The sequence below is a fragment of the Python bivittatus genome, unplaced genomic scaffold, assembly GCF_059951505.1.
Source record: "Python bivittatus isolate LINGU-HERP-01145 unplaced genomic scaffold, Pbiv_v1 ctg000200_np1212, whole genome shotgun sequence".
Taxonomy (NCBI): domain Eukaryota; kingdom Metazoa; phylum Chordata; class Lepidosauria; order Squamata; family Pythonidae; genus Python; species Python bivittatus.
In genome coordinates, this window is record NW_028277040.1 from 9171833 (window position 1) to 9193209 (window position 21377).

General features: G+C 37.9%; 1 protein-coding gene across 2 annotated transcripts in view; it reads right to left on the reverse strand.

The window, feature by feature from the left end:
• The window catches only part of PLCL1 (phospholipase C like 1 (inactive)), a 220852-nt gene that overhangs the window by 22169 nt on the left and 177306 nt on the right, over positions 1–21377 (reverse strand). For both annotated transcript variants that reach the window (XM_088135674.1, XM_088135675.1), the window contains exons 3-5: positions 16072–16275; positions 8028–8103; positions 3222–3331 (exon numbers count right to left, since the gene is read on the reverse strand). In XM_088135674.1, coding sequence (XP_087991800.1) covers positions 3222–3331; positions 8028–8103; positions 16072–16275 — 390 coding nt within the window. The remainder of the gene's footprint in view (positions 1–3221; positions 3332–8027; positions 8104–16071; positions 16276–21377) is intronic.

A 21377-nucleotide genomic window follows, 5' to 3' on the forward strand; every position in this document is an offset into this window, starting at 1 on the left:
TACTGTCCACCAAGTGCAAATTGTCACAACTGCCACATTAGGACTACTTCATTAGCTTCAGGGCTGCAACACTGAAGCCTTTTCATACACTGATTCAAAAATCTCTAGTAAGTTGAAAATGAATAGTGTGGTAGGCCATGAAGTATAAAGGCATTGAATAAAACAGAGCTACTTGCAAAACAGAGCTGTGAAAGACAGCCATTTCACTTTGATGACTTAGCTGGGAGCATTTTTCATTAATCAGGACATCAATATTTGGTTTTATTACTGAGCTGATATGTAATGTTTTTTCAAGATCATATCTAAGAGGCTATAATCTAGGAATTTCAACCTACTGAGAGCTGCCAAAATCCTGCTTTTCTATTTCTTCTCTCTCTTTGCTGAGCAGAGAGATCTTTCTTTCCGTTTACTTGTTTGCTTTCCTCCTTCTTCCTGGCACAATCTTTCTTGCCTTCACCTAGAAGAGATCTATCTTGCTTGCTTGCTGTCTTTCTCATGGACAGACTCTTGTGCAGAGTGGCCACACGCAGCCCTCCTGCTGGGCTACCACCTCCTTCCTTCTTCCTGGCCTGCCTTTCCTAGCAAGCCTGGTGCCCAGAAAACTGTGGAAGATAGGAGGCACTGTTCTGTCCCATTACCAGGAGATGCAGAAGTTGAGCTGACATGAGCATTTGTGCTGCTTCTACCATGCTGCTCCTCTTTCCAGAACACTTTCCATGGCCTAAAGAGTTTGTCTATATGGGGCTTAGCACCCTGGCCTTGCTGCTCAGGGTCCTCAGAGCCTACAAAGTATTGTGGTAGGCCACAGAAAATGACTTGGAAGGCCACATCCAGCTCTCCTCACCCTGTTCTCTTCATTATGACACTTGTATCCCCTTTACTGGCATTTTTGCAAGGCAACCTGGATGCTTCTTGTTCTTGGACCCCTGTGTTGTACATTTCTGGAAATAAAATGCTACTTTGTCACTGCTGTTGTTTTTTTAAAAAGAAACGTTTCAAAGTCTTGACTCAATTGTTTTAATATGCTACAAAAATATTCTACATGTCATCCTGCTGTAGAGTGAATAAATTCAATGGAGCACCTCTAAATATTTACTCTGGTAATGGGGAATCTCTGGCCCACAGTATTTTCCAGTCCATGCTACAACCTCCCTTCCACCAGCCCTACCTCCTCCCTTAACCCTTCAACTTCTACTGGTAGTTCCACCCATCTTCATTTCCTCAAAATCTATCTCACTGCTTTCTTTTTTGTATTTGGGATCTTTCTCCAAGAAATTAGGCTTGTCTTTCTTTTCAGGGATGAGAATATGGAGGCAGTGTGGGTGTGGAAAGGTATTTACAAATAGGGAAAAGTATGGAGACAGATGTACACAACATGAAAGTGTACAGAGGACAATGGTGGAAGAGTGCATAGACAGATATGTATGTGTTTGCAGAAATAATGGGAGAAAAGGTTGTATGATGTTAAGAGATAAATGTATGCATGCCTCCCCCCTCCCTCAGCATAGGGCTCCCAAGAAGCTATCAGGACAAGCAAGTGGCCCTTAGACTGAAAGCAGTTCCCCATCTGGAATTATTCAAACTGGCAGCTGCCTTCCCAAGAAGAATTATTTCCTAAACGTTTCCCTCAAAATCTTCGTGGGTAGGAAATTCCAGAAATTGAGTATGATTTGAATCCAAAAGAAAGATGAATGAGGAAAACAACAGTTACAGTGCAATCTTAAGCATGCTTACTCTGAAACAAGTTCCATTAATTTCAATTGGACTTACTCCCCGCTAAATAGACATAGAAAACATCCAATCAGGGATTTTTTTTCTTCTTCTTAGAAAGCATATTCTTCCATGGAGCTACCCTGGGTATTTAAGGGAGAAGGTCTGTGTACAAATATGATCAAAACCAAAAATGTATTTTCCTTATAAAATCTGACTCTCACTTGGATTACAAGGAAAACATATTGCCATTGGGGCTCCACTCTCTCTAATGAATGCTAGACAGAGTACACAAATCATCTACAAGAGCAGATTTTTTTCAGTTCTAATACAGAAGAGTAAAAACCACAAAACTGGTTACATTTTAAAGACTTGGTACTTTGACCTGTAATGAGTTACAGACTTGGGCAATAATAACCCACAATCCAATCAAGTAAATTTGTCCATATTCATCAGAGTAATCCATCTTAGTAAGAACCACGTTGAAAGAGTGGGTTGTACAAACATTTCTGTATTATCTGAAAGTGCTCCTTTTTCTGACAAAAATTTTTGGTGGGTGGAGTATAAAAGTTCAGAAACTTTTACCCATGGTGATAGGAATGTATTCCTTTTTCTATGGATAGTGGACTGATGCAGAATGCAATTGCCTAATAAAGTTTGCTTCTTTTTTTCTCATGCTAATTTAAATTTGGTGAGTCTATCTGTATTCAGTGCTGTGATAATACCATTACATCCGAAGGGCTCTATGGCTAGAAATCATATACCTGCTGTAATTCCAGATTGGTTGGCACAACAAATGGAAAAATCTAGCCAAAATAAATGGCTTCAAAGAGGTGGGCTCTCCATTATTTTTTGAGAGCAAAAATGTAGCAGGTTATGACATGCAACTTCCACGGACTTCATCTTAATAGCCTTGATCAAGCTTTCTTTTCTGGAAAGGACCCCAAAGAGCAGCACACATTCAGAAGTGCCAGATAGAAGGTCTGACTGTTCTTGCAAAGAAGCAAAACATAAGAGAAACACACTAAATAGCACATTTTTCCTCAAAGAAGCTGGTTTCTAGCAATTGCAAAGCAGCCAATGTTTTTGTCAGCTTGCTTGAGCTACGGCTGCATTGCTGGCGATGGCATGAAAGCACTGTGGGTGGCTTTAGCAACAAAGAAGATATTTGCCTAGGTATGGTAGACCTCAGAGAGAGAGTCCCTAAAGTAATTTTGTTGCACAGAGAACAGAAGCCTACTCCTTGCTATCAATTGAAGCAAGACAACTGATTCAGCTTTGAACTATACCATGGTTACAACCAAGCCAATAAAGTTTTATTCGACTAAGAATTGCTTTAGTAGTGTAATACAGTGAAAAGGCTGCTCTTCATTATGCTTGTTATCTGTAAGCATATTCTTGTTATTCTGTCAATACTCTTTATTTGCTTGTTGAAAAAAAGTTCTGTATCAGTATCTTACATAGCCAAAACAGACTCTTTAGAGAAGGAAAATGTTAAGTTTTACATTTACCTTCAGCACAGTGATATTCCACGCAAAACTCTCAATGGCTTTGCTGAGTTTTCTTCCTTTCAAGCCTTCCTTCGTTCCCAAGTTATGAAGTTCTTCATGGAGCTCCATCCCTAACAAAATATGTGGCACAGTAATTACAGGCAGTTATTGAAGGAAAGTAAATTTCAGAAGGATGTAACTATTTACTATGATCCATGAAGTTTTACAGACAAGGTATGTATATCATGGATAAGCCATCTGGTGCTGGTAGGGACCCATGTGCCTTCAGACATCACCTTCAGTGGCCAGCAGCTTCCCTGTCCTGTATGAGTTTTAAAAGCATGTTTAATAAAACAATAATTAATATAAAACCAGCATGCTCCAAAATACCAGCAACTACCATCATATAGTTGCAGTAATACCTCTAGCCCCACAAATGTCCTGGGGAATGTAAGTCAGCAACCTACAAGGGTTGAAAAAAAGTAAAGGCTGCACCTCATAACTTTAGTTTAAATGGGGACACTTTAATAAATGAAACAAGAAAATAATCCTTGGAATAAGATTTCTTGTTGCCAGTATTTACTTCTCCACATAATCACAACCATTCGCTATAAAGCTTTAAACTCAGAATACATTTTAGGAACCATGGTCAATTTAGTATAAAACACTAGACTGAAATTATAATCTATAATAAATTGAATCAGTACTGAAAATGTATTCTAATTAGAATATTGCATGAAGTGAAAATATAAACTCTATATGTAAAAACCCCAATGTTTGGTTTTTGTGTCCTACATCAAATGTCCTTTTAAGGTATGTAGTTATTCTAGATATCGAAGCATACTCCCATAACCTGGGTAGTCATTCTTCCAATGAGAGAATCAAGCAACCTTTCCAGGAAGAAACCTAAAATATCCAGCAAACATATACAAAGCTACTTCAGTATATTTTGAAGGAATGAAAGATGTAGTAGAGTTTAATAAAAATATCACAGGTTGAAACGGGAATTCAATTTTTAAAATTTGTTTCAGGGTGGACTTGGGAACCTGAGGAGTTGGAACTTAATTTCCCCTGCCTATTCCTAGTCATCCTACTACTTGATTAACAGAGGAAGATTTTTCTTAGTGGAGCTGCCACGGCTGAAGGCCCTCAGCATGTGCTCCACTCTTCACTGCTTTTCACCTATTCATCCAACCCTCTAGTTTTCCAACCCATTCATCTACACCTCACTTTTTCCCTGTTCTCTCTCACTTGTCAATATTGAATGACTTTCTGCCCTCCCTTCCTCCCTTCCTTCCTTTGCTTCTTTCCTGCCTTGGACACACTGCATTGTGAATCTGCAACTCTGCCTTGCATCTTGCCTCCAGAGCCCCTCTGAACCTACTGACAGTGAAAAAAATCAAGGTGCCAGAACAGCCACAGCCTAGTCTGTAACTCTTCTAAATATTTACCTTTTTCAGAAAATGGCAAAGACAGCTACAGTAAAAGGAAAGAGCAGCTAAATAGCAAGTGCTGTGCAGGGGAAAAAACATGGGGAAACAGAGAAACTGCCCTTAGGGGCCTACACCCAAGACTTCTTCCTGGTGATGTGTCCTTTCCCAGGCTAATGGCTTTTTTATCCCTTTTATGTCCCCAAGGATGAGTGCACTTGGGAATAGCTCTAGGTGTGACATCAAGGAGATAAAAAAACCAAAGAAAATGAACAAGACACTCAGTCTGCTGTTACCCACATAGATGCTTTGACATAATCACATATTTTAGGCATGTGCAACAATCCAAACTGGCAAGGGAAAAGGTGATTTGGAGTGTGCGCATCTGTAAATATACCTGAAAGCAACAGCACCTTTTCCTGCACTTCAGGAAAAAGATGTCTCTGGTTTAAAGATGTTTCTAAAAAGCGCTATGCACATGTCTGTCCATGCTCTGAATCACCTCTTTCCCTTTGACTCTTGGTCCTTCTGCAGCCCTAACATCTATTTGGCTTAGTCTTTTATCCTAGTCAGAGACTATCACAGAAAACATGAGGATTGTCCCTGAGCTTCATGAAGAGTCATAGCCTCAATTAGCAGGTCTGCCAGTTGTCTCTCCCAGAATAAAGTAATTTATTCTTCTTTATTTACTTCTGGAAAAAATTAAAATGAACACTTTAGAGCAAAATGAAAACAAACTGTAGTGCAAGCAGTTACTTTTCTCCAGCTGTATGAATGGGTATGCTAAATACTGGTTTCACTGAAATCAATTCAAGCCATAGTTATATGATCTGGGTCTTCTTTAGCTGTTACACTGATATTAATTTGGTTGCTAAAGTGTAATTAAGTCCGTTTAAGTAAGTATTTAATAAAGTAATCAGGTTTGTTACAGAGACTTGTAAAACTTAAATTAATGAAAATCAATTTAATTAAACAGATGCTACTTTTTCATTAGAGTAATCTCTAACCAATTATGTGACTTAAAAGGCACACACATATAAATAGCAGAGAAGGAAAAAGGCTTTTAATTTTTTAAAGAAGGCAGTCATATTTCTTGAGTAGCATATTGCTTTGTTTCAGATGTAAATGAAACTATTAAAAAAGTTAACTTCACTGTTGACTAATTTTCCAGAACAACAATTGATGGTTCCACAAATTACACTAAGCAGAAATATAGCTTATTTGGGCTTCTCTTAGCAACGCATTCCCCAACCTAGCACCTTCCAAGTGTGCTGGGACTACAATTCCCAGAATTCTCAAGTTTGGGAAGGCAGACTCAATGTGCTGTGATGAACCTAGCCACTATAGTTTTAATTGTTCATGATTTAGCACGTTTTGTAAACTTGACCAAGTATTCAGCAAAACATGGCTTAATGCAATCTGTTTTATTCTTATTTTTTTTAATCTATCTATATTTTTTATCTATACAGAATCTGATGCTACTCTTGAAAAGTTGCTTTATTTCTGCTCGTTTGATCTGAAAGGGAGTATTAATGGTAAGGGTGGGTTGTTTGAAGAATATAAACCATTGCCTAATTCCCTTCAAGTTTTAATAATTATGTCTGACTATTATTGCACTTCACCATCTGGCTCTACAAATTACTGCACACTATCCTATACAAGATCCTGTAATGAAGTCTCACTATGTACAGTTACTTAGGAAGTTGTAGAGGGGTGTTTAAACAACAGCTTAGCGTGCACACAGGAGTACAATACATTTCAGCGAGCTGTTAGGATATGCTCCACATTCTTCTTTTTATTACCTGCAAGGGCAGAGCAACGACTTCAGAAGCTTTAACAAATGTTGTAGTTAAATGTAGTGGATTTGTTTGATGCAACGAAAAAGGATTAATATTAACCACAAGCAATTTTAAAGAAACCAATTTCAAATGATTAGTGTTAGCTACAATTCCAGATCCAGATGACACCTTGATTAATTAAAACTGAAAGTTTTCTTCCTGTAATCAGAGAAAAGAGAGAGGAGGGAGAAGTCTGCATGCCCAAGGCTTATTGTGGTTTGTCTGCCATTCAGGAGTGGGCAATGTATCCAAGACACCACCAGATGATGTGGAACCCCCACATTAAACAATCAGTCAAAATCACATGTGAGATCTCAAGGAGTAAGCAAGAATTATTTTTTTGAAATACTAACCTTTGAAAATGTTATGTGAAACCATGGCTTTAAATGGCAGATGAACATGGCCAGGGTAATATCTTCCATTTAATACAGGTAGAAAAACAGGTAGACATTACATACATATAGCAATCCAGGGATCATGCTGACAGAGTATTAAGCACGTCCTTAAGAAAAGGTTTAGCTTTATGTGAACTATGCATTAATTGAACAGCTGTCAGGGTAGCTTAATCAGTATTTATTGATTATTGTGCTTCCACTGCAGAAAAACACTGTCAGGATCTTCGCAAGCAACTACTGAAAGGCCGGGGAGGGTCAGTCTCAGCAACTTATGGAGTGCTGTATGTTACTTCTCAATAAAGAAATCTTTACTGGAACCAAATAGGCTCCTGAGGATTTACTGGACTTGGGAACTGAGCATGCACACTCTGACAAACACAGTGTTTTGTCACTGGGAATGTACAATCTCACTTTTCACTCTCCTGACCTCAAGTTTCAGATAGGAGTCATTCCCAGATACCAGCAGCTGAACTTAGGAACTTCTGAGGACAAAGTATAAAAACTCTTAAACTTTTTGAGAAATTTTCCACCCCACTTCACCTCCAATTCTTTAGTTATTACCCTTGTAAGAAATAAAAAATAATCGTGCTATTTTCTGAAATCCAAGCTTTTAGAATGTAACGCCTTTGGTAGTGCAAACGTATTATGAAATGATTTGGGCTCCTTATGAGGCATAAAGTTTCTCTGACATAGGTAAACATTTACTATTATTATTGTTGGTCGCACAGTCAGCCTGTTGTTTAGACTGGGTTTGGCATTTTTATCCACCTATTGAGTCCTTCCCAAGGACCTGGGATAGGCAGATGTTGTTGTTTGATAGTGTTAAAGGTATTGTTGCAGGATATAAGCTGTTCCAAGTAAAAGTTGCCTTTTGCAATTAACTGATGGTGATTTTGTCAATGGTGATGGTGTTCAAGTGGTGCTCCAGATGTTTTGAGATTACACCCAAGGCACCTGTTATTATTGGTACTATCTTTGCTTCTTTTGCCACAGTTGTTGTATTTCTATTTGGAGGTCTTTGTATTTTGTGATTTTCTCCAGTTCTTTCTCTTCTAGTCTTCTGTCTCCAGGTATTTCAATGTCCACTATCCAGACTTTTTTGTCATTAGTATTATTATTATTATTCACACATACACACACAAAACATTAATTAAAGAGTGTTACCTGCTTTCTGGCACTGAATGATTTTGTCGTAAACAGTGTCTGCTGTTTCTACAAGAAACTTGCTCTCTTGAATCATCTGTTAGGGAAAATCAAACGAGAAAATGTCAGTTTGATCATCTCTGTCTCAACTATTTGCTGTACAATGTAACATAGCATGTCAAAAACACTGTCTTCTTTTCATTTCTGTAAAATGTTTGCCATTCAATAACCAATTAAATGAGACCTGATGAGGGATATACAATGAACCTTTGCTTTATGCCAAGTTGACATCATCCTGACAATTAGGAGGAAATGCAACAAGTAACAGAGATAGGAGATGAAGGCTGGAGACAATTACATAGTTATCCATCTCTTGGGCAATTCAAAACAAGTTGTACTTCAGGTTGTGTGGAGAATGGAATCCTCCATACATCCTGAGCTTCTCAGTATGGTCCCCGTATTAAGGAATCCTTCAAAGCAAATTTTGGAGGTGCTGTAGATGTCCAGCAGAGAAGAGAGAAGTCCTGTTCAGCAACTGGAAGTTCATCCACATGATGATAAATGTAGCACTTTGGGGTTTGTTTCATCCAAATCCATGGGAATCCAAGTAAGCCTTTGTAATATTTACAAAAAATTGCATATTAATCGGTGTTCATTTAATGTAACAAAGCCAATATCACATGAGGCTGTTTTTATCTTGCCCCCATTTTAAACAGGACATTAAAAAAAATAAAAAGGAACTAGAATGTAACACCTCCAAAGAATTAAAAGCTATAAATAAACTCTCTCTATAAATATAAACCTTCTTCCTTAGGAGGAAGGGGGGAATCTTGTAGCAGTTTGTCACTTTAAAAAATGATGCTGAATGGTTGCCCAAATACTGAGGTTACTTAATAGAGGAGCATATGGCCTCCAATAACTGTTATCACAATATAAAAGTGCAATAATTAAGAGAGAGAGCAGTGTTCTGGAGGAAGCATTAATAGACACCAAGGTTCTTGCTCAGTTACATTCCAGACAAACATTCTAGCAACCACAAAAACAGTGTACGCTCTATGGGATTTTTTAAAGTCATTTGTTATGATATTTTTTAAAAGTGTACTTTTAAGTGGAAGGAAAATGCAGTATCTTTACAACATAACTGCAGCTTCCGTGGGAAAAATTTGCAGCTCCGGCTCTTTCTTGCATATACGGAGCAGCTGAGAAACAACGGGAAACAGCATTTGTTTCTTGGCACTGAGCCCCTGAAATGTGAAAGCATAATTTCTGAGGGTTTGGGGAGCTATAAAAAAGAGTTTTCAGAGCTCCAGTGAGCCCAGGCTACAGCCTTTGTTTTCACACAGCCCTGGTACAGTACAGTGTTGATCATGTTTATAACACAGTCATATGTTCTACACAATATATAATGTTGTAATAAAGAGAGAAATACGGTGATTTCAAAAAGTCACATGAGATTTATCATTTGTCTTTATATCTGGATGACGTGTCATTTACCCACAGTGCCTATAACTGTGGGAGAAGGAGGAGACGTTATAGGCCATTTCAGGTTTCTTCTTTTGTAAAGCCTGTTCTTTAATGTATTCATGCATGAATTTATTTAATTTAAAATATTTTTTAGCATCGTTCAGGAACTTTCAAGGTAGACTATAACAATCACTTCACTGCTACAATACATTATTTCTACTTTAAAAATGTACATGCTGCCCTTTAAAACAATATTTTTCTGAAACTGCATCCAAACACTTTACTATCATAATTTAAAATGTTAAGTTAAAAATAATGGCTAAAATATACAGCATACATGCAATAGAAGCAGAGGCAGCAGATATAAATTAGTTAAGAAACCCCAATCTGCTTAAAATATTGATGCATTAATATATTAAATAAATATTACATATTAAATACATACTAGATAATCTTAAAATAAAGATGTGACCCAGTCATTTCCAAATAATCCCCCATCAATTATAGCGATCTCAGAGAAGAAATGAAAAAGAAGGAGTGTCTTGCCTACAAATATCTTCTCCCCAGTCTGGGACAAAGATTGGGCAGGGGATGGGATGACGATGATTAGATTTTTATCCTGCCATCCATCCATCCATCCATCCATCCATCCATCCATCCATCCATCCATCCATCGGCAGTGAACATAATGCTCCTGCTGCCTATTTTCCCCACAACAACCACCCTCTGAGGTGGGACGTTGCACAACTGATTCTACAGCTCTGAGAACATTCTCATCAATACAAGTTACATTACTATCTTGGAATAAACATAATTCTGGAAATTGCAATGAAATAATAATTGTAAACAAAACAAAAACAAACCCCTAATAAAACAAATCTGACCAAAATGGTATTTTGTTAAGGGAGAAACTGGAGGACAAGCGAGAGAGCAATTATGGGCCAGATGTTGTCCTACCGGGATACCCGCCCCCCATAAATTCTTCCCTTTCCTTAAAAAGAGCGAAATTAATTATGGGACCTTGCTGCCAGCCCCCTCCTCAGTCTACCCACTAAAGGAGATGACTGCATGGTCTGAGAAATTGGAATGCCAGTGAATCCAGAGTCATTTCAGTGAAGAACCTCACATGGAAGGCAATGGAAAGATGGTGTTAAGGGAACCCAAAGCATAAGATAAAAATATGCCAGAGTTCCATGTCTGCATATATACAGTATGTGTAGAGTTCATAAAAGGCAAAAGAATACATCCAGTCTGAAACAAAGTCTTCATTCTGAATCTAGATTCCAAAGGAAGATTTTAAAAATAGATTGTTTACAACTGACTCTCCCTCCAGGTAAATACACATATTTACTTTTCTGGGGTACAGGAAACCTGACGTTTATACTGCCTATGTACCAAAATGCTGGACCAAAGTGTCCGGGGGTGAGGCTCTAAATGGGACCATTAAAAGATACCCCCCCCCAAAAAAAATGAACCGCTGGTCAAGCAAACTGGCCCATTCTGGATTGTCAGGATAGATGTCTTTCCAGAATACTTTTAAATCATGGAAAACAGGATGCCTCACAAGTTATTTTGTATTAACATTCATAATAAGTAAGTATAATGTTTAAAAGTAATGTCTCAGACAAGAACAGAAGTGTGACTAAAGGTCAAAGTCCTTATTTTATTCATGTTTTCATTGATCTGTTCTGGTACTTTTTAAATTCTGTATTTATTTTTATTTTGTCCCAGTATGTGTTGTGTTTACTGTAAACCACCTTGAGTGTTATTCTCATCTTAACCCAACAACCATTCCAGGAGTAGTCTGGGCTAAAAGAGGGCAAGCAGCCTAAAATCACCTAGCAAACTTCCACGGCTTGAAAGTAGACTTGGACCTCTGTCTCCATGATCCTAGCTCTACAGCCCAATCACCACCCCATAGTGGTGTAGAGGGCAATTTGTATCATAGTGCATGGAGAGGTGAGGGGTTTTTGGGTGGCATGTCCATCCTAAAATCATCTTCTCACCCTGATGCTGCATTCGTTTTTTGAAGCAAAGAATTTTACAAAGCCTCCCATCAGCAACTGGACTCTATTCATTCTAACTATAGTGAGGAAATGGGGGAAGAGAGAAGATTTTAGATAGAACTGGGATGGGAACAATGAAGCCTCTACTTCCTGTCCACTATGATCCAAACCTTTGACATGGTTCCCCCCCCCCCCACCTTCTCATGTTAGCAATTTGTGAAGTTCTATTAATCAAACATTAGGGGGTTTTTTTGTTTTTTTTTTACAAAAAAAGGCTGTGGTAAAATTCTCATGTAGTTTGGCACCTATTTCTCAATACACTATATGCATTGTTAATTTAAAAAATGGCCTAGTTTACACAACTTTATAAAGAACTGTCTCTAATACCATGGATTTTGAACATTATGAGTATATGCATCTTTAAATTGTTGGCAAACTGCACTGCTAAATTCAGGGAAGTGTGAAGTTTGAATGTTAATTTTTACTTTGTATATTGCTACAAAAATACAAAAAGTAGATAAGGTCACTTTCAAATATGACTTAAATGGGTTTCTTTCTCTCTTTTTTTATGTGTGTTATGCTTCCTTGATAAATGTGGAGGCTAAGATTTTAAAAGTTACGTTGGTCCACATATTACAAGTTACTCTCCCAACTACAGTGCACAAGATGAGGCTGTGTTTATACGTGGCCATCAAGCTTCTGACAAGATCAGATTTTTAATTGATGTTCTTGCTTTAACTCAAAACAGGCAAGGCCCAGCAGTATAATTTCATAGGCTGTCAAGAAAGCCTTTGAACTGGCCTCTTGGCAGTTTTTGAAATGGGTTTTGATTTATTTTGGTTTTCTGCAGTGCTTTATATTTTGGACTGATGTATTTTAGTCAGCTCCTGGATCACAGGTGATTATTAATCACATGCTTTCTCATTACATTTATATTGAGTGCATATCAACGATGCTTTCTTTTGCCTTTTCTTCTTAATTTGGTTTTAGAATCCCATGCCTGTCTAATCAGAACTTCTGAAAATATCAGAGGATATTTTCTGAAAATATCAGAGGATATTTTCAACTCAGGGGAAGGGGGGAGAACATGAAATTTGATTATATGCCAATATTTTATAGTTATAAATAGACCAAAAGTATTTTTTCCAATATCGTTGATACATGAGTTTAGAATCCTGTCTGATTATCTATAAATTGGAATATATCCTACTTGAGGTCACTGGGTTACAGTAGCCATTTAGAAAAATCTAAGTGTTGGTGATTTATTTATCTATATTTCTATCCTGCTTGCTCCCTGTCAAGCCTATCTGTGGCAGTTCAGAATATAAATTCAAAACAACATCAATAAAAAAAAATCACCTCTACATTCTAAAACATCAGATCTATCATTAACCTCTGTGAGTAACAATAATATGCCAATTACTGTATAAAAATTCACAGCTCCATTCTAAAATATCTGAGCAATAATCTTAACAATTTATTTTTGAGAGGAAACCTTGGGTAAAACAATAGGAATAATTGTGTCTTGAATTAACATTATCACTTATGGCATTGTCACTATATTAAAGTTTTTTGGGAATAATGGAATAATTAAGCTTTGGAATAATGAGTTTAATTACTCTATTTTGTTAAATCCATAGAGGATTATTAAACAATATGAAATGATTTGCCTATGATCTTAAAGTGAGGTCTATAAAACAAAAACAAAAAAATTGGTTCGTGTATACTAGATTTGTTAATCATGACATACAAGAGCATTCCATCTCTGGATGGATGGATGGATGGATGGATGGATGGATGGATGGATGGGTAAACCAAAAGCCCCAGTAGCCCAAGAAGAAAAAACAGGAGTCATCTACAACATACAGTGTAAAGACTATAACAACCACTATGTAGGACAGATAAGCAGAAGGTTAGCAGAGCGCATCCATGAACACCAACTAGCAGTCAGAAGACCCAATGAAAACTCCTTAATCTCACAACACATGGACAGACTTAACCATAGTTTCAACTGGGAAACTGTCAGCATCTTAGACCTAGCTAAATCCAAAAATGCGAGGGAATTCCTGGAAGCTTGGTATTCAGACAAGGCAGCCATCAACAGGCGCATAGAGATAAACAACATCTACACACTATTCAAAAGAGACAATAAAAGGAAACAAGAGATCAGAACATCTCCTCACCAGCAATCATCACCCAGATAAGCAGAGATTAACACCAAGATTATCACCAGACATACAATCAAGCAGTAAACAATACCCTAATCAAGGAACTACCAGAGAGGGGGGAAAAAAAATACCCCGACCAACACTGGCAGGGCATGCCACTGTTTATAAACAGAGTAAACCCCACTCCATTCTAGCACTGAAGATGTTACCTAGCCAGGTAATGAAACGTTTGCAAGAAAACAACCAAGCTCAGAGAACACCAAGAACTCCAGCATTCCATTTTTCTGTTTCCAGTTTTCTCACCCTCCCAAACTGTAGTTTATATATTGCATACATTTAGACTACCAAACCCAACTCCCTTTTCAGTGCAGGAATCCTTATTTATTTGCAGCAATTTGTATGTCACCCACTTGTAAAAACTCTAGACAGCTCAAACCTCCCAGAGTGTCTAGCTCAGTGTTTCTCAGCCTTGGCAACTTTAAGATCGGTGGACCCATGCATGGGTTGGCTGGGGAATTCTGGGAGTTGAAGTCCACCCAACGTAAAGTTGCCAAGGTTGAGAAACACTGGCCTAGCTTCTGCCTAAAGATATGCAATGAAGGGGAGCTCACAACCTCTCTGGGTAGTTGGTTCTACTGGAAAATTGCTCTTCCTTTAAGGAATTTTTCTCTAATGCTGAATTGGAACCTGCCTTCCTAAAGCTTTTGAGAAGCTACTGCTAGCTCAGATTCAGTGTGCAATAAACTACTATTTCAAGATCTTTTTCCCTATTACCAGTATGACTCCCACCTTATATCCCTGGATTTGACTGAAGAACATTGCACTTGTCTTTGTTAAATTTTATTACCTTCAACCCCTTTTCTCCAAGTGGTTCATTTTGAATTTTATTTCAGTCTTCCAGAGCATTAGCTATCCCATCCAATTTTGTATTATCTGCAAACTCCATAAGCATTTTTACCACCTAAAAAATACTAAAGCATAGAGGACCCAGGTCTGATCCTTGTAGTATCTTATTTGATTCCTCCCTTAAATTTGATGAGGAATGATCAATGAGCATTTCTGAATACTCACTTAATAGTCATGGAATCTAGCCCACACTTAACTAGCTTGCTAATCAGCACATCATGAGGCAATGTCAGACGTTTTGCTGAAGCTAAAGTATACAAGATCTACATTACTGTGGAGTCCTTGGTGCTCTCTGATCTTAGTTGTTTACTTGCAGACGTTTCATTACCCAACTAGCTAACATCATCAGTGCAAGTCAGGGTGGGGTTTGGTCCCTGTTTATATACAGTAGCTTGCCCTGCCAGTGTTGGTGGGGGTGTGGTTTTCTCCTTCCATAGTTCCTCAATTAGGATATTGTTTTCTGCTTGATTCTTTGCCTGGCGTTAATCCCTGCTTATCTGGCTGTTGGTTGCTGGAGAGGATGTGTTCTGGTCTTTTCATTCCCTTACTTTTATCGTCTCTTTTGAATGGTGTGTAAGTATGGTTTATTTCTATGTGTGTATTGATGGCTGATTTGTCTGAACGATTCCAGGAATTCCCTAGCATTTTTGAATTTAGCTAGATCTAGGATGCTGACAGTTTCCCACTTGAAATTATGGTTGAGTCTGTCCATTTGTTGTGAGATTAAGGAGTTCATCATGTCTTCTGACTGGTAGTTGGTGTTCATCTAGGCATCTCTCTCTTATCCATGTCCATTGTCACAATTTCTCCACTGCTTTCCATTAGCCTTCCCCACCAACTCCCCAAATCTCACCAACTTGAGATATAGTTTTTTGATAAAACTGTTATTAATTCTCTTACATCTGCTAACTGTTCCATTTGTATCCTAAAGTTGTAATCTCAGTGACAATTTGAATCACAGAGTCAAAGAATTGGATATTGATGTCAAGACCAGCTATTCCAATTCCTAATTCAGTGCAAAATATAATTAAACTACCCAGAGTTTAATTAATTATTTCCAGAAAACAGCTTAGCACCATTCAAAATAGTCTATTCCACTGAAAAAAAAAATCGCGCTGTTAAAAACTTTCTCCAAATGTTCCGTGAAAATATGCTTCCTGCAATTTCCATTTACTGGGTTTAATCTTGTTTAACCTTTTCCCTCTTCATATCTTCTGCACAACAGCATTTCAGATAGTTGAAGATGCCTATCAAATCTTCCTTAATCTTCTCTTTGGTAAGCTAAATATATCTAGCTCTTTAAAACATTTGTTGACTGGTTGTTAAAACCCTTATTAAAATGTGGTTGAGAATTGGACTTTTGCTTCCCAGAAAGCTTATTTATTGCCAAGCTAACAGAAAACCTAATGGAGTATACTCCTCTTCTGTACTGCGCAAGACAGATGGAATGGCCTGCTTGCTTCTTTAGAATTCAAGTATTTTTTGTAATACAAACACACAAAACTAAAGACAAGCTCAAACCTGGTCATAAGCAGCTAGAACCTTCTTCTGCACATCTGTCAGAGTTCCCAATGGTTCTAGATAAGGAAAGTTGTCCTTCATTAAGAGAGCCACCGAGGGGACACTGTCACTGTTCACAAACCGTGAAACCAAGGTCAAAATGCACTGCTTCAGACTGGTAATTGGTGGGAGGCCACAAAGTTCTTTTACAGAGAGAATTGAATTCTATTGAAAATAGAAAAAAAAATAACAGTTACTCTCACTGCAGACTATCATCACTGTGTATTTTATAGACTATTGAGACTGAGAATCAGTTTAGGATTAATACATTTAATATATCAAAAAATGAACATATGAATTAATATACTCTTGTTGCTACTATTACTTTTATTAAACATTATTCTACTAATGATCAAGGTCCCTTGATAGGTAAATAAAATATAAATTCAAATCTAAAACAAAAATATTAAAAACAATTACAAATACAAATTATTGTATGCACAAAGAAAGATCTGGCAATACCTACAACGAAGGAATGGTTGGTGAAGATGACAGAATTTGCTGAGATGGCCAAATTGACTTGTTTGATCAGAGAAAAGACAGTATCTATATTTATTGCTGACTGGAAACCCCTTATGGAATTTTTGCATAAAACAGAAAAAAAAAAGAACTTATGATCTATGGTTTTGACAATTAGATAGATTATAGAAAGAAGACAGTCATGATGTAACTTTAGAGAAAGAGGTAAATTTATCATTGTACTTATAACTGCTGTAAGGAAGATCAGAAGTCACTTCTTTGTATCATTTTTCTTTCTTTTCTGTTTTTCTTTTTCTTTCTTTCTTGCACTTTTAGCTCTCTGATTTCTTTTTCTTTTTTCTTCCTTACTCTATATTAGTTTGTATAAGATTTTGCCTTTGTTTTTAAAACTTTTAATAAAATTATAAATAAAAAACAAATAAAAAGTCACATCAATAAATAAAAGCCTATTTTAAGTGGCAAAGTATGTTTTTAGAGCCTTTTAAAAAGTGAAGAAAGAAGTCCCTGAACTCATGGAATATATCCAGAGACTTTAGGCAGCTACAGAGAAGTCTTAACTCTGAATTGGCATGAAATAAATGTGTAACAATTGTAAGCAAACACCCCCCCCCAAAAAAATTATCTCAGTGAGAAGAGAGGATCAAATAGAGATATATCTCAAGCAGCCTCTATCCAAGCCATTTAGGCCTTTAAAGGTAACATTGGCACTTCATAATTCAACTAGAAACAAAATTGGACCCAGTATGCTGCTTTTTACTCAAGATATAATTTTGTCTCCCTGCTTTCTTCCACAGACCAACCTGGCTGCTGAGTTCTGTACTATCCAAATCTTCCAGAACAATAATTTTGAAAAACCCATATGGAGCATATTATAGTAGTCAAGCCATCATATACACTGCAGTTTTAAGGTCATCTTCTTTGAGGAGGCCATATTTTCTATGTATCAACCAAAGCTGCTAGTTGTTGCCTTAATCAGAGAAACCAAAGTGAGTTTCTGATCCAGAAGCAGTACAAATTGAGTACCTGCTCATTTGGGGGGAATGTGACCTCATTCTGAACAGGGAGATTTACCATTTCCCTAAAACTAGGAATTCGCACAGGGAATAATCCAGTATTATCTCAGCTATATCTGTTTGCTCGTACCTTACTGATTCTTATTCTGAACAGGTTGGGATACATTTACAACCTTGATGGTGTTGATTTTCACTCTGTGGTTGCTAGCCCCTCATACTCTGACATCTCTGGGCAAATGATTCAGGTAGTATCATTTAATCAGAAATGATTCTTTATGATGTATATTTGTGCACAACTAGATACAGGAGGCCCAGATCCACACACAGTAGAGGAATTTTTGAGTTTCTACCACGTTGGAAATGTGTTCCTTAATGATACAGCTGACTTCAGGTTTAAAGAGGACGTAAATAAGGTTTCTTCTTCCCTCTCCCTACAGCTGTCTTAGTGTCCCCATGTCTGGACAACAGTGCCATTGCAAGTACCAGCAGAGATAGAAGGCAACATACAGTTGGCTTCAGCTATCTTAACTTCCCCAGAATACTTTTATTTATACATTAAGATGACAGGCACAGCTACCACATTCAGTACTGGTAAGACTTCTGGAGGCTGATACCTCATACAGGACTCACAAGGTTTCAAGAATGAATTTTCACAGAGAGATACATCAGACTGATACCAATTCATTTTATTTCCGACAACTTTGAAGAGAACTATGTCTTACCAAAAGTAACATACCCTTTTCTATGAAGCTCAAAATACTTCTGTGCGTTTCTTTTCAAACCAAAATAGCACACTTAAAAAGCCAAGTACTTTAACTTGAGGTACTCAAAATTAGAACCATAATGTATTCAATATCCCACTGAAGAGAGAAAGAAATGGTATGCCTAGCATCTTCAGTTGGCATTTTTAGCTTTTATTTAAAGCCAGAGATTAATTTGGGCTTCAGTACTGAAGGAACAACACTCCATGGGCTCAGAATGGAGGGCAAGAGAAGGCAAATGACAAAAACATGAGTAATAAAATCATCATACACATGCCATGACTTGCATAGTTGCATCAGACACCAGGATGCAAGTATGTAACAGCAGCATGTGTGCGATGACATCAGCATGCATGTATCATCATACTGGTGTCACTGTGGTTTGCTGCAGATGCCAATGACTGAAACCAACATGGTAAGAGAAAAACTGCTATCTGCCATCCTCTAGTGCACAGATTAAGTCCAATGTAAAATAGGGTTTTCCAAAAAAAAAAAAAAAAGTGTTCTTTGCTTTGTTCTGTATATGTGTTTCTTGCAAATGACAACAGTCTTAAACACACTCATTCATATTCAAAATGCTCATACACGTTCAGGTATTGAAAGTAATAATTCAACCCAAAGCATGGAAAAACTCTTGTTCCAAATCACATTTCAAACATGGTGCTTCTGGCTATGATGATAGAGAATTATGGGAGCTAAAGTCTAACAAAATGGGAAGTGACCAAAATTGGGAAACCTACTCTAATCATACTCTAGTCCAGGAGCAGGTCAGAGCAGCAATTTTTTTAGGTGATGTCACAAGAAAGGTGGTGAAGTCACAGGAAGGGATGGGGCTAATTTCTGACCTGTTTTTCCTGAGCTTTTAAGGGTAGGAATGGGAGCAGAAAGCTCTGGTATGCAAACTGCTCCCATTTCCATCTGTAATAATAACCTTCAACCCCTCCCCAAACAGCATAGGACTTTGACATGGTTTTAAGCCATTTGGGGGAATGAGAAAAAAATTAAAGGTGGAGATTACAGTACTTTGTCTTCCAGAGGCTTTCTACTCCTGTCCCAACCCTTCCATTTCCACCCTTCATTTTGAAAATAAAAGTAAAGGAAAAAACTCAATAGGCCTCTGAAAACTGATGTACCTGTGGGTTTCTGTGGTGTAGTCTCTGGATGCTGCAGAGCTATATATGGCCCATGGGCTATCCGCTCCTACTTTTAGGGGAAAGAAGGCACTTAACAAGTAGTGCCCTTTTCTGTCATATTGTAATAAGTCAGAAGACAGCCTGGCCATTTCTATGAGAGGAGCACTATGGCACTGATGGCAATGATGGTTCTGAGCTTACTGCCTTTGTTAACCCAGGGCAATTTTATTCAGTACCACAATAAATGATTAATCACAAACTCAAACAAATGTGAACTGTGTTTATGATTGAGCCTCTAGTAATTAATCACATATTTGCTTTTATCATAATCCATTTATAATTCAGACTCAGCATGCTGATTTCAACCCACCATCCAGTTCACAAGGAGCTTGTTTTTAATTGTATGTCAGAGAAAACAAATGCAGGGATGATCTCTAGTAGCTGGCTAGTAGGCTTTTGCTGATGGACTATTTACTTGGCAGGTCTGAAACTGTACAGGCCCTTCTAGATCAGGGTTTACAAAAGAACTGAAGAAGTCTGAACTGAACTATTATCTATTATAAGCTTTAACCCCTATCTAAGCTCATCCTCTGACAAGCACTTTTTGTTGCTTATCACAGTGTGTTCAGCAGTAAGGAATCTGGCCAGGATGCAGCATTCCTTTACAGATACTTTACAGAGTACTGAGAAAGCCACCTGAATTGCATCAGGCCAAATTGGCCCACAACCCACATTTGGCTGCTATAGCTGTAATCCAAATAGAACAGAAACTGCATGGAACATCTGTGTGTATGGAACTGATTACAGGCTATAAAAGTAGAAGAGGCAACTTTCCATTGTTTGGCAATATTAACATTTATTTTTAGTTTACAATAAGCTTTCTTTGTAGGAGGAAATCCAACAATTTCCCAATAAGAACTTAGGCAAACCTCACATTTATGGCTAAATAAAAGAATGCTTGCAAGCCATTCTCTCCATTGACCTACAAATGTTAACAGAACATTGCTATTTAAATGCAGATTTTACAGGCTCATTCATTTTATGTTAATTACAACTAATGTTTTACATAGCTGTCCCCAACCTGGAGCTTTCCAGATTTTGAGGAATTGCAATTCTCAGAATTTCCCAGCCAGCAGGGCCAATACACTGGAAAAGCACCAGCTTCAGATTCCTCACATACTGGAAAGACACTTAGAGAATTTGAAAGAGCTATGGAAGAAGATGATTTTAGATTTGGCTGTACAGGCAATGCCATCCAGGTCCTGAGAGGACTTGGAGGGGAAAAACACCCTTAGGCTCAGTTCTAACAAGACTAAATCGTTTTGGGATTAAGGAACGTCCATTTCCAGGGACTCACCACTTTTAGTTCATGGTGCAGTAGTCCCACAGGAGGAACTTTACATAATTTGGAGGCCCTCCTGGGCTCTTGGCTCCTGCTCAACAAGCAGGTGGCAGCTGTGACCAGAAGGGCCTTTGTATGGGTTCATCTTGTGCTCCAATTGTGATGTTTCCTGGATTGTGAGGCCCTTCTTACATCACTTATGCTTTAGTTACTTCCTGTCTTGACTCTTACAGTTTACTCTATATGGGACTAGCCTTGAAAATCACTCAGAAGTTACAGCTGGTCCAGAATGCAGCAGTGCGTTATGGCATTCCCATTTTGCCCAGGTAGTACCTTTATTTGGCAGGCTGCATTGGTTACTGGTGGCCTTCAAGGTGCAATTCAAGAGATTGGTTGTCACTTATAAAACCCTTCATAGCTTCAGACTTGGATGCCTACAGAATCAACTTTCTCCTGCTCTCAGCTCAGTCAATAAGAACTGCCTGAGTTGAGATATCATCATCTTGTGGGACCTAGGTGATAACGTCTCTGTGGCTGT